Consider the following 13,833-nt stretch of genomic DNA (forward strand, 5'->3'; position numbering starts at 1 on the left):
GAATGCAGTGATAAAACTGTGGGTCAGTTTGTAACGTAGGATATGAGTTGATAAAGTGGGGGCACTGGTGTAGAATAAAATGTCTGGTGTTATGGAGGAGAAAAAAAAGCATGTGATACATTTACAATGCTGGAACAGATGATGAAGACAGGATTAGATGGTTATTTAATACCAGTGCTAAAAGATTTATTATTTATGACAACAGCACCTTATTATAGTTATATTTGGAATAAGTGCATAAATATGAATCTGATCCTGTAAACAGGGATTATACAAAATCATGGTCACTTAATTTAAGACAAGACAGAAACAAGCATCAATGTGAGAACATATCTGTAATATTTATTTCAAAATTTTTTACAAAGGCAATTGTGAATCTTTAAAGCTTGTATATTGATAAACATACTTGTTCCTGATGATGTTAGCCCTTATCACTCTTGATACATAAGGCTAAACTAACTGAAAAAACAAAACAAAACAGAACAGACAGGCCAATCGCTCTGCTTTAACTGCTCACTGTTAAATACTGCAACCTGTCTCCATTCATGTTTAAATATTATGCCACTGTAACAATAAATAAATCAATCTCTCTGGATTCCTTACAACTCCCAAAACCCCACGGAAATACATTGCAAATCAAGTTAAATACTGAAAACCCTGTTACAGAAAACATGCAGCTGCATGAGTGAATGTAACAGTCTTAACATGGCTGGACTTGAAGTTAGGAAAGGTTAAAGATGTCAGCAGGAAGAGAGCCTTAAAGCTATCATCTTTCCAGTCCGTGTGCAAGGGGAGCTTGTCTGGTAGCTCCGAGTAAAAAATGAAGGGGATGGTGGGTTGGTAGTGTTGGGGTGGGTGGAATGTGTCACTGTTGCTGGAATTTGTTCCAGGCTCATTAAGACGCAGCCGCCATGCGAATCCTCTCTGGGGGATACAGCAGAACATTCTTAGCTGCTTTGATAGTGTTCTTCATGAGCATCGCCACGGTCATTGGTCCCACGCCTCCAGGTACTGGAGTGATGAAGCCCGCCTTCTGTCTCACGCCTGGATGTGAACAGAAAAAAGAAAGACATTACAGAACGCCTGAAACGCCTGAGCGATTATCCTCCTGCAGAAAAACAGTCACGTTCGCCATCTGGCCCTACCTTCGAAATCCACGTCTCCGACCAGCCTGTTCTTTCCGGTGACCGGGTCCTGCACTCTGTTTATCCCGACGTCAATCACCGCTGCCCCCTCTTTTATCATGTCAGCAGTAATGAGGTTTGGAATGCCTGATAGTTCAGCAACACAGTGCAGTCAGACAACAGAAATAACTCAATCTACTCAGCAGAGATAAGCTTCAAAACTGTTCAGTCATGATCAGATAGAGGCAGATGAGCAGTGACACAAACCTGCAGCAGCCACAATGATGTCAGCAATTTTAGTGTGTTGGCAAAGTTGATCCTTTGGAGTGTAACGGTGAGAAATGGTGACCGTGGCATCACCTGTGACAGAGCTTAGGTTTAGTGCGTATACTTTTCTATGCTCCCCTCATACTTATCACACAATCGTACATAGAATCCCACACATGCACCACAACCTACCTCCGGGCCTCTCGTGACGGCCGTCTGTATGCAGTAACATGGCAATGGGCATGCCCACGTTCTTGGAGCGTCCTGCAACCACGACATTCTTCCCAATCGTAGGAATACCTGAACGATAAGAATTCACATAGTTAGTTTCAACAGTTTGTGCAGCAGCATTACAGCCCTTAGAGGAAGCGAGTGGTCTCTCCTGTTACCTGTGCGTTTAATAATTTCCCACACTCCCCAGGGAGTGGCGGGAAGCATGGTGGACTGATCCAGGCACATGCGACCCACATTGACGACATGGAAGCCGTCCACATCCTTGGTAGGGGAAACTGCATTACAGATTGTGCGCTCATCGATGTGGTCTGTCAGAAAACAAAGACAAGTTACAGTCGTAGTGTTTTTACTATGACACAAATCAGCCTCTCTACAGATGTATGACTCCCCATGCTCATTGTCAGTCTTCCTGTTTCACTGTTTTAAGTTTCTCTGTACCTGGCAGAGGCAGTTGGACCAGCAGGCCGTCCACACGGTGGTCTGTGTTGAGTTTGTAGATCAGGTCCAACAACTCCTCCTCAGTAATGTCTGAGTGCTTGAGAATCGTCTCACTAGAGATTCCTGTGGGAGGTTGAAGTGAGAAAATGACTCAAAACACAAGGAAGAGTTTGTTCTCTGCAGAATTGTTGCATTTACACGTATGAATCTGTGCATTTTTTGTTTTTTTTTTCCCCCACTAACCGACATCGGCTGCAGCACGCGTCTTATTCAGGACGTAGGAGTGACTGGCTGGGTTGTCTCCTACGAGAATCACACTCAGATGGGGTCTCTTGTGGCCGGCTAAAATCCATTTCTCCACATCTGCCCGGGCCTCCTCCCGAATCTGCCGTGCTAGTTTCTTTCCTGAGATGACGACCGCCTCCTGCCTGAGAATTGGTACAAAAACGCTGAGGTCAGAGGCCAAATAATCAATAACTTATGAACAAGCTGGTGTTTGTCATACTCAATCTAAGGGCTGTACCTAATGATTTTCTTTACTCTTCATTATTTTTTTCAATTAAGCTATTACTTATTTAGTATGATTACAGCCATAAAATAATCACATGAAACAAAGAAAAACTAAGCAAATTGTTTTGCCTTTCTTCAATGTACAACCAGAAACCAAAATTACTGTACTCCAAAAAAAACAAAAAAAACAAAAAACTGAAACAATTAAATCATCATTTTTGTAACTTCAAATTCTCTCATCTCAATTATTTGAATAATCTTTATAACTCTAACCTCAATTCACCTATCTATGAGACATGGTTTCTTGAACAGGACTTTTGACACCAGAAACCTGTAATCAATCTCAACCCTCCACCCTTGGCGAGCGATTCTAACTTCTAAAATTAGAGCCTGCACATCTCCACCTGACTGAGCCATATGTTTTATCAGCACTTGTACTGTAGTGTTTCAGTATTTTCGATCCCGGGGTAGGTGTACCATTGCTAAGAAAGACAAATTCGGTCATGGGAGATCAGCTTTTTATGAGGATCTAATTACTAGGTACAAAAAGATTGATGAACAGAGATATTAACTGTTAATCTATAAAGACAGGGTTAACCTGTTGTGCTGCTTTATCCAAACAAAAGCAGCAAAATATCTGTTATATAACAACAAACACTGAGGGCAGGAGCTAATAACTGAAGAGTAATGAGCCATCAACAGTGATGTAACAATCCCTTTCATTCTGCCATGACTAATTAAACTTCACAGAAATATAATCACATCTTTAGGGAAAATGGGGTGAGAGCATGGGGCTAGTGTACCAGGTCCCAAAGAATGTGAAATGAGAAAATGTGTCAGGATTATAGAGCAGCAAACTGCTCCTGAACCTCATGAATTCAAAAGCAAAACTGGTTGACTGAGGAGAAAATCACTTTTTTAGATGTATGGCCACATGTCCATGTTAAAACAACCAGCGTGAAGTGAGAGAAGGTTGTTAACTTTCTGTGGGTTTTACTCCTTTTGATATTGCTGCATGTGTAAGTGCATGTTACTTGTTGCTGTATGCACTTTGAAGTAAAGCCCATTAAGTTTATGTGTAATGACTGTATTCTGTAAAGTCACCTTGCTGTTGTCTCAAAATATTATGATTCCACCAAATCTAATTTAAAATGTTTTAAATCTGTATTCATATTGGGATATATTAACGCATGCATAATGTGACATATGCTTTAGATTATCTATCTTGTGACTCTCGAGCTGCAGATCATGTGCAGGGGCCACACGAGTTTTTCAGGCGTGCGCGCAACATTAGTTCATTACATGTATCTCAGTCATGCTGCACTCAGCACGGTTCCAATCAATACCTGCACGGGATGTCGCACAGAGACTCTATCGTTCATTATATTTTGCCATTTCAAATCATCTCATATCGTCCCGGACATAATTGCTTCAGTGCACGTGCACGTCTTGTCCCCCCCCCCGTGTGCAGACCGGCACCTCGGTCTCCAGCTGGAACCTGGCTCCTCAAGCCACAGGGTGCAAGCACTCAGACCGATTTCATCAGCCAGCCCACCGCTGCAATGTTACCGGCATAACGCTAGGGGCGCGATTGAAATGTGACCAATTGCGGACATCTAGTACAATACAATCAAACAAACCGCCATAATAAACCCATATACAGTCAATGAATAAAACTCACGGTAGTATACATGTGCATACACGATATTAGACAAAATCAGCAAATAAAGTCGTGTATTAATAGGACATAAACCTGTCCTCCCAATGTGAGAGGGAATGTGCCGTAAAAGTGGTGTGAAATTTCCCCACATTTAACCAGATTTCAAAGCCGCTGGTCGCACTCACCTCGAGGCGGACGTGTGCAGTTTACAGACTTGGTGCTGGGAGTGTTGGCACAGTTTCCTGAGAGTCCTGAGCGCTGCCATTCTGACCGGCTGAGAGGAGAAGAGACACCACGGCTGGTTACGAAACAGCCTACCACCACCAACCGGGAAGACAGAGCGACGTCTGTGACGGAGGAAGAGAGGCAGAGTGGCTTTAAAGCCCTCCCCCCCGGTGAACGCATGGCGCCTGCGTCACTGTTATCTGCTGCCACACCTACTGCACAGATAATATTACAGGGAGGAGCCTGCCAACAAAATGTCATGCCTGTCTATCTTTGGAGTGGAAGATACACTGTAGCGGCCGTGAAGTGTTTGGTATATTCAACTGGAATATAAGTACTTCAAAATTGTGCTAAGAAAAAATACCTGAGTCAACTGTATGTAGATAATTTACAGTATCTAAGTACAGAAATATTGTCAGCAAAATATACTTGAAGTCCCAAATGTGAAGCACTCATTCAGGCAGAATGGCTCCTGTCAGGGGAATACTATCGTAGATTATTAGATTATTATTAATGATACATTAACATAGAAGCAGTGTTTAGCTGGTCAAGATGGGGCTAATTTTAAGTACTTTATATATACTGTTAGGAAGTTTAATGTACTTTGTATAAGCCCACCATAGCCTTTTTAAACTGTATACTGGAGTAAAAACTACAGTATTTCCCTCTGAAATGTAGTGGGGTAGAAGTATTAAGTAGTATAAACTGAAATAACAGTTAAGTACATATACTTCAAACTGTACTTAAATAGAGCACTCAAGTAAATACACTTACTTACTTTCCCTCTTTGCCAGATTAACCTGTCAGGGGACCCCAAAGCAAAACTTTGCTTTTGGGCCACTACTGATCCCTCACCTCCGTGCCTCACTGTGTATATGACCTGTCCCAAATTCCAAGTATGAACTGTGCACACATCAGACTCTACCCTGATCTTGAATCATGGAGGATTACATGAAGAGATTGAGAAATCCACAGAAAGACTATGGCATGTTCTCCAAGATGCTTAGAACAATATACCTGCCAAGTACCCTGGAAATTTATGCATGTGTACCTTAGAAGAATAGGTGCTGTTTTTAAGGCAATGTAGGGTCACAGCAAATATTGATTTGACTGAGGCTTTTTTCATTTACTGCACTTTGTCTGATCTATTTATTGCATTATTGTTACTTTTAGCACTCCAACCTTTTGCACAGTACTGTACTTTTAAGCTCAGGTGCGCTTACATATTGGATTGTAAAACTTGAGCATTAGATACATTTGACTTCAAAATCAAGGTCTAAGAGTGTGAGAGTCAGTGTTTGCACCAAGGTTACTTTAAAGTGTGTGTACTGATGGACACAAAGTTACAAGTTTGCTTAATGGGCGTCCTGCATGTACTTTGTGGAGTGGTAGTAGCTACTTACAGCCGCGGGGGGGCGACAGTCTGCCTGCCGAACCTCTACAGAGAGCCGATAGAGGAAGAGCTACTGTGGGTGCAGTTCATGTTAGCCTAAACGTTGCTGTTAGCAGGCAGCGCTGACAAGTGGTTCGTAGTGTGTAATTTAGAAACTAATTTCAGTTTACTAAACCAGGATTAGGAGTCGTAACCGAGGCTCTCCGACGACCGTTTCGCCAAGATGAGCTTCCTGTTGTAAGTAAAGTTAGCAGTCGCTTGCAAAGTTGCAGCCGGAGCTTGCGGTTAACGTTAGCTACGCTTCTACGAAGTTCCACCAGGGGAAGTAACTATTAAAACAAGACACCCATACAGAAAACAAACCAGCTTACCAACAAGCTTGAGCTAAACTTAAACAACATTTTCTTACATAGGGTTATCATTCGTCGTCGCATCATGTGGGAACTGTACTTATTAATAGTACCCCAGCAGTGGCCAACTACAACTTTTTAAAACTACGTGCTAACTTGGCTAGTCTGGTGATTAATGCTAGCTCCCGACTGGATAGTAAACTTGGCTGATATTATCAGTCTTTACTCAGATAAGACTAGACATTGCTTAGCATTAGTCATGAGCCACACCTCTGCTGCTTTACCCTCGCTGGGAAGTTATTAAATGTCGAGCAGTATAATGAGCTGTTCCGTTGTTTACAGTGACACTGTGATACTGTCGCATTTCCTGTCTAAAGTGGGTAATCACCTAATTCACTGTACTGACATGACAGGTTGTACAGTCATGTTTCTGTCACAATTAAAACAGGTCAAAACAAGTCTTCAGGTTTGAACGTTGGTATGACAGATGTGGCAGCCAAGCACTAAGTTCACAGATGATCACCTCAAAATGTTACTGCAGCTGCTGATTGCACAAACCAGACAGGAAGGATCATCGCATGTGAAGGCCAAAGTGGAGCATCCACTCCTACACATGCCTTTTAAAAATGTCACTGTCTCGCCTTGTATACGGACAGTTGCTTAGCTCCACGCTCGTTCGTTCCTTTACAGTGGCAGTCGCTCATCTAAGACCTTCAAGCCGAAGAAGAACATCCCAGAGGGCTCCCACCAGTATGAGCTGCTGAAACACGCAGAGGCGACGCTGGGCAGTGGGAACCTGAGGCAGGCAGTCATGCTACCAGAGGGAGAGGATCTCAATGAGTGGATTGCTGTCAACAGTGAGTGGATGAGTACAATAAGCCGATGTATAGAAAACATCACTCAGGGCACAAACTACAATGTAAATTTTTTCCCTATGGCCAGTGCATTTGCATCACTTGGTGGTTTGAGAAGAGTGATAGGGTGATAGAAACACACAGGTACAAGATGGTCAAATAGATTATTTATTAAGTAAGTAGTGTTGGTAGCCACTGAATAAGTAAGGGGCACTGCACCAAAAATATGAAATGTTTTGATATATTTAATATAATCCATCCATCCATTATTTAAACCACTTATACTTTGAGGGTTGCAGTGGGGCTGGAGCCAGTCCCAGCTAACATTGGGTGAGAGGCAGGGTACACACTGGACAGGTCCATTTAATATAATTAAGAATAAAAATGTAGTACTTTAAAATTTGAAGAAAGAGAAGTCATGCCAGTTCTTCTTCTTACGCATTGGGGTGGGAAAAGCAACTAGATATGTTGTTAAATATAATCATTTCTGGCTGTAGATAATGCTCACTAACATGTAGTTTATAAACTGTTGTAAAAGTATTGGTGTTATTTCATTATTGTTATGAACATCATTTCTAGAGAACAAAAAATGACTATTTTCACTTTCTTGCAGCTGTGGACTTCTTCAACCAGATCAACATGCTGTATGGCACCATCACCGAGTTCTGCACTGAGACCAGCTGCTCTGTGATGTCTGCTGGACCAAGGTAACTGCCTGTCCCTGTTGCCTGCAGCTTCTTCTTAGTACAGGGTCTTTTTAAGAAGCCCATTATTTTTTACAAAAGATGTTTTGACATATCACAGTAGGGAAAGGTATTAGTGTTTTGCATGTTGGTTCACTGTCACACAGTTATAGTTTACTGGAACACTACAATAGAACAGAGCCATCATTAATGTCATCAGTAGAGCTTGTGCTGACTACGACAAGTCAAAATTTCTACAGTGAAAAAGGCTTATTGCCGTGTTGTTTTACAACACTGAACAATAGTGGAGTAAGTAGACTTTTTTAATACAAAAAAGATTCAAATGCCAGTGAAAACAAATGTCTTACTGTGTTACTGTTAGTCATGTATCAATGTGAAACAAAAAATCTGATTGCACAAGTACTCAGCTCCCTTGCTATGATACGTGACTGGCGTAATTATCTGTTTTTTAAAGTCAGTTTCCTGGCAGAACATACACCATGAGGACATAGGAAAGTTTTACCAAAATGTTCAAAACAGTTTCAAACAGTTGTTAGTCAAAGGCTTATGATGAAAGGATTAAATTAATGGGTGGGAGGTTTTTTAAATATTTAGTTATTTGTTTTAGCAAGGCAGTGACCCCAAGCTTTTTTTATATGTATTTGTTGTAACATGTATCATATAGTGTTAGACAAACTTGCTTTGTTGCTTTGCTGTTAACAGCCCAAAAGCAAAATGTGTCATCAGTCAAGTTCCATTGAAACAAAGGAAAATTTTTTGGCTGATGTATGCGTTTACGTAATTGTAGGAAAGAAGGAACTTCACAGGGGTCGGATGAGACACAAGATGTGTCACACTAAGATCAAGTGCTTTAAAGAACATTATGAGCACGAATGAAAATCCTCATCAATAATAAATTATTTGTGATTCAACAGCAGGGTGATACTGGCTTCATAATAAAGAGCTGTTATTAAAGACACATTCTCACACTGCTAAAGACAGTAGAGCCTGTCTTTATAATAAACAAATAAGGGTTTATCAGTCATTAAGGAATGTGTTTTTGTTTATTAATGAGCTATGAGATACTCACTTTACCTGCTATAGTGTTTGAAACCATCATGAATACTTTTTGACTTCAGGAACTGAGACTTAATTCCTGACTTTTTAGTAAACAAAGATAGAGGCAGTTTAAGTAAATTCAGCAGACTAAATGTTTAAAGTATTTTGGCACATGTTCTGTATTTATTAAAGAACAAACAGCAGCCACCTAGCAGGAAATGGGGAGAGAGAGAGAGACTGGGAATGACATGCAACCAATGTCCACAGCTTGTATTGAATTAGACTGTGCCAAAATTAACTGTAACAACTGAACTGAGGCTTTGTACCCTCACGGTTTCTATTACATTACTTTTAAGTCAAAATCACCTTCATTATAGAGGGTAGCTAATGACACCTCAGTTGACCTTTAGGCCAGGATTTGGAAATGATGTGTATAGAAGAACCAAGCCACAGATTCAGATTTATAATGGTTAAAGTTAATGAAAATGAAATGCACCATCTGAATGTCACATGAGAGGAAAACAGGAATTAAACTTTGCATGTGGTCCCTGTAGAAGCTGTTTAGTTAGAATCTAGATTTGGCACTTCCTCTATCCTCTCTCCTGCCAAGACTCTACAGTCTCTAATCAGGAGGACGAGACCGGGGTTCACTTCCTGTTGACATAGACGCCATCAACAATATGATTGTAGATACTTTTGCATTTCCCCCCCTTCTGCGCCTTTTTTTTTTAGCTTATCTACGACAAAATTCTATTTTCATATCCTCACAGAATGAATGCATGTTGTATGTAGAGCTTTCATCTTAATGTCTCATATGTAGGTCTGCTCTTAACTAATGAATCAAGTCAATAATATGAGAGGTGTCGATGAATTTTGTCTTTCTCTGTAGATACGAGTATCACTGGGCTGATGGGACCAATATTAAGAAGCCCATCAAATGCTCTGCGCCCAAGTACATCGACTACCTGATGACCTGGGTGCAGGATCAGCTGGATGATGAGACACTTTTCCCCTCCAAGATTGGTGAGGTTTCATTCTTGTCGATAAAGAATTTTCATCATTGGCAGTTTAGCAAACAGAGTTTCAGTTAAAACTTATATTGATTGCAGTTTTTATCATATTATCTCCATGAATTTCCCAGGAGACCTTCCTGTTAGCAAAATACAGGGGGAGAGAGGAACCAACAAATAGGGCGTAGTCACATTGTTCTTTAGCAGACCAAGCAACTGCATACACTCATTTTTTCAGTTTTAATATTGTCCTCCTACAGGCAAAGTTGCAAAGTTTTCTGTGACTTTTACCTTTTGAGGATTACGTTTGCATTGTCTGTCTTCTCTTTCATACTATTTTTTTCAGTCACATAGCTTTGTCATTTGATATACAGTACATTCTTCTGTGGTGATATAAGAGAAAAATGCCCATCCAGGGTGTATTTTCTTTGAGTACTTCTGTAAAATTAGTGTTTGAGAGAACAGATCAGACACTAAACCTATCAGTACAGGCTCCATAGTCGTGCAGTCATAAAGTGTAAGGACAGTTTTTCTTTTCATTGAGCTGGCTTTACTTACGCATGGATGTGAAATGAAGCAATGATTCTGTGGTCAATGAGCTGACTTTCAGCTCTAAGAGTATTTTAGGGTGTTCACAGCCAAAACAGTGTTGGACCTTCAGCCCCTCTTATGCAAAGCAGTGTAATTTTATTTTCAGTCACCTGATTTCAGTCCAACTGATTATGTGTCTCACATGAGGACCAGACGACTGTAGTCTTTCTCCAGTTGAAGCAGCACATGCCCTTCTCTTGACGTCAGCATTTTCCACCTCCTTCTGTCCCACAGGAGTTCCCTTTCCCAAGAACTTCATGTCTGTGGCCAAAACCATCCTGAAGCGTCTGTTCAGGGTTTACGCTCACATCTACCACCAACATTTTGACTCTGTGATGCAGCTGCAGGAGGAGGCCCATCTCAACACCTCCTTCAAGCACTTCATTTTCTTTGTTCAGGTGAGATTATCCAACTACAGTGTGGGGGTTTTATCACTGCAATGTATCCTAAAGCCTCCATTCACACATGCAGTGTAATCCACGCTCTGCCAGTTTTACATGCCATTTAAAAAGAAGTCATTTTTCCATAAAAGTTGCCATGGCAACTTTTGTCAACTTTTCTGTCTGCTGAGGAAATTTTAACATTAATATGATATTTTCTAGAAGGCTCCAGCGTGAGTGTAAGCAACCATACAGGTAAAAGCATCAGCGAGATAATAACAACCTTATCTGTGATGTGTCTGTAAACCAGTCAGACTAGGACTAGAAATGAAGCTTTTAATGCTGCTCCTTGATCAGAGAGACCCACTGCGAGCTGCACTACTTTTACTATAATGGCTTGATATTGATCCAACACAGCAGTGAAAAAACTGCTCCCACTCTGTTCTAAAAGCAAGATAATAAGACATCTTGATGGGCTGTGTCAGTAAATAATATCTTGTTTCATGCATTGTATGTAAAGTCCTGCAGTTTCTAGTCTCAGCTACGCCAGATGCCAATTGTTATGCAAGCTTTGTTGCTCTATCTGCAACAGTTCTGTCATGTTTGAACAGAGTCAGCATGGATCCTTTCCATAACAGAGACATATGCATGAAAGCCACAAAGTCATTATTCGAACAAAGAGATAAACCCAGCACTTTCCCATATTATAGGTCTGAAAGGGGCTTAAATGAATTTGACATGGCAGGAGGATTTGTCATGTGTGATGAATACTTTCATCCAAGTTACACTAACATGTTTTAAGTTAACTGCACATTGAGAGTCAAAGACAGCACCAAGTAACCAATCTGATATTGTTTGTTTGTCTTGTAGGAGTTCAACCTTATCGACAGGCGAGAGCTTGCTCCCCTGCAGGACTTGATCGAGAAACTTGGATCCAAGGACAGATAGACATTTCATCACATAACTCCTTTTTTCAACAGTTTTGTTCTCTCCTTCGTCCCTCTTTGTGACCTCTGCTACCTCTATGACTTCTAGTCTCAACTCTTAAAATCTGTGCCTTCTTCTTTTCATTTCCTGAACATTTGTACTGTATTTTTCCTTTTATTTCCTCTGTTGTCTTTTATGCTGTCTTTGAGTCTTTTTTTTTCCATTTTGCCACTCCAGATCATAAATAGTGTAATGTAGTAAAAATATTTTTTCACAGGACTGTTTAACGACTCTATAAGAGCAACCTACTGAATTTTATATTGGACTAAGGACATTTGGACGTTAAAGTGAAAACCAGTTTTTTTTGATTGTCTAAAAACTTTTTAGTAATTTAGTTATTGATAGATAGGTAATTTTCTTCCTATTAACTTGTAGCTATTGTAATTACATTGACTGATCAGATATTCCAATCTTAGATTTTTTTTTAATGTCTGTCATTGTGTGGAAGGTATTTACAGTCTGACATGAAGGCAGGCACAAAAAGTCACCAGTATATGGTGCATATCACTCTGTGTCACAGGCTGGTGGATGTCTGATATTTCACATTAACCTGCTTCTGGTTGACATGCTCTTTGTCATAGTTACATGTGACGAGCTGATTGTGAGATACCTTTGTTCTTGCCCCACAAAAAACACCACCATTGACTGCATTATAGCTATTTCGATTTGGTCATGCAATATTGTTTTTTTGCACATTTTTTGGCTGTTTTCTTAATTAAGATAGTAAAATGCAAGATATAGTGCTTACAGTGATATTTTTAATCTGCTTTATAGGTATTATTAATAGCCACTTAAAGCTTGTATAATGACTCTATACAGGAGTTGTATAGTAGAAATCATCCTTTCAACAGCAAAAATAGTCTGTGAATTTTTAGTTTTACTGTCATTTTTGTTCATTTCTGTGGTGCCGATTAATTGTGGAACTCTTCATGTTTGTTCTTTCAATGCTGGTACTTTTTTTTTTTTTTTTTCAAGTATTTTTCCCCCAGGATTGGAAAATAGAATAATAACTATTGCACCTGTGAACGATAAGGATGAGTGACCTGAGATGTATGTAGTTTTTCAGCAGAAGCCTTTATAAGTCTTGGTGCATGTATAATTATCATGGTCATTTCCTGTGCTTAACTCAGGCTACAACAGCAGGGCTGTTTGTACTGCCATCCTTTGAAAAACTAATGCAGCTAGTATTTCTGATGAATGTTTTGTTTGGTGAAGTATGAGCAAGGGAATTGGTCCATAACCTACATGTTGGACCTAAATTCAGACAATCATGTAACCAATTAAGAGTTGTTAGATAATAATCTTAATTTGATACATCATTAATACATCATCAGGAACCAACCAATGTGATTAGGTGCAGTAGAGTGTTCGCTTTGTAATTTACCACTTTTTGAGAAAGACTGTTCCCATACATTGTTGAAAGCTTTTTAACAATGTGAAAAAACATGTTTAATTCATTTTTAGGTGTGATACTTTTGGGCCCTCAAGTTGCTTGGTAAAAAATCAAGTCAGCATCCATTATGTTACTTGTCTATGGGCATATCAATATATTTTGCAAGACTGATTTATTGTGAAGATTTTATTTGGATATACAGTTAGTCCTTTCTTTCAATCTTGTCACAGTGTTTTGAAATGTATTGCTTTTTCTCACCATTTTATTTTTAAACTTTTGGCACAGAGTTACATTTCATATTACATTTTAAAATGACTCAACCTTTTTGAATATGGAACAAGGGCTTTGAAATGAATTAAAAGTTTTATATATTTACAGTAATCATCCAATCATTGGCTGGTCATTTTGACTGGGAGGAGGTGTGAGGATGTACTGCATCCGAACATTTGGTGTAAATAATATCAGTGTTTTATCTGAACAAAGCTGTGCCTTACACAAATGAAAATGTCTGACATTGACAGTATTGGTAGATCAAATACTCAATAAACACTGAAAGGACGATGCAGTGTTGATTTTCATTTTGTGTATACTGCATGTCAGGAGGACTGCAGACATGTGCAGTAGAGATTGATGGATCAACAGTGAAGTATTGATACTTACCCACAAGTTTCCTTT

The 13,833-nt window shown here is 39.8% G+C and overlaps 2 protein-coding genes across 2 annotated transcripts; one reads left to right on the forward strand and one right to left on the reverse strand.

The window, feature by feature from the left end:
* Nucleotides 1-320: 320 nt before the first annotated feature.
* On the reverse strand, nt 321-4,602 carry mthfd2 (methylenetetrahydrofolate dehydrogenase (NADP+ dependent) 2, methenyltetrahydrofolate cyclohydrolase). The gene is made up of 8 exons (XM_018668514.2): nt 4,419-4,602; nt 2,307-2,491; nt 2,064-2,186; nt 1,781-1,933; nt 1,584-1,691; nt 1,392-1,484; nt 1,146-1,271; nt 321-1,044 (listed from the first exon to the last, which is right to left on the reverse strand). The coding sequence occupies exons 1-8, from the start codon at nt 4,496-4,498 to the stop codon at nt 896-898; spliced, it is 1,017 nt and encodes a 338-aa protein (XP_018524030.1). The 5' UTR covers nt 4,499-4,602; the 3' UTR covers nt 321-895.
* Nucleotides 4,603-5,898: 1,296 nt separating this feature from the next.
* mob1a (MOB kinase activator 1A) lies at nt 5,899-13,717 on the forward strand. The gene is made up of 6 exons (XM_018669573.2): nt 5,899-6,088; nt 6,892-7,058; nt 7,669-7,762; nt 9,687-9,820; nt 10,633-10,796; nt 11,649-13,717. The coding sequence occupies exons 1-6, from the start codon at nt 6,075-6,077 to the stop codon at nt 11,724-11,726; spliced, it is 651 nt and encodes a 216-aa protein (XP_018525089.1). The 5' UTR covers nt 5,899-6,074; the 3' UTR covers nt 11,727-13,717.
* Nucleotides 13,718-13,833: the final 116 nt, after the last annotated feature.

This window comes from Lates calcarifer, linkage group LG13 (assembly GCF_001640805.2).
Source record: "Lates calcarifer isolate ASB-BC8 linkage group LG13, TLL_Latcal_v3, whole genome shotgun sequence".
NCBI classification, from domain to species: Eukaryota; Metazoa; Chordata; class Actinopteri; family Centropomidae; genus Lates; species Lates calcarifer.

Bases quoted from the DNA above. Each gene is read 5' to 3' on its own strand.
- mthfd2 (XM_018668514.2), bottom strand. From the start codon at position 4,498: ATGGCAGCGCTCAGGACTCTCAGGAAACTGTGCCAACACTCCCAGCAC. The intron at 1,692-1,780 runs GTAACAGGAGAG...CTTATCGTTCAG, and splicing joins GGAAATTATTAAACGCACAG to GTATTCCTACGATTGGGAAG. The intron at 1,045-1,145 runs GTAGGGCCAGAT...GTTCACATCCAG, and splicing joins CGGAGACGTGGATTTCGAAG to GCGTGAGACAGAAGGCGGGC.
- mob1a (XM_018669573.2), top strand. The intron at 7,763-9,686 runs GTAACTGCCTGT...CTTTCTCTGTAG, and splicing joins GTGATGTCTGCTGGACCAAG to ATACGAGTATCACTGGGCTG. The intron at 9,821-10,632 runs GTGAGGTTTCAT...TCTGTCCCACAG, and splicing joins ACTTTTCCCCTCCAAGATTG to GAGTTCCCTTTCCCAAGAAC.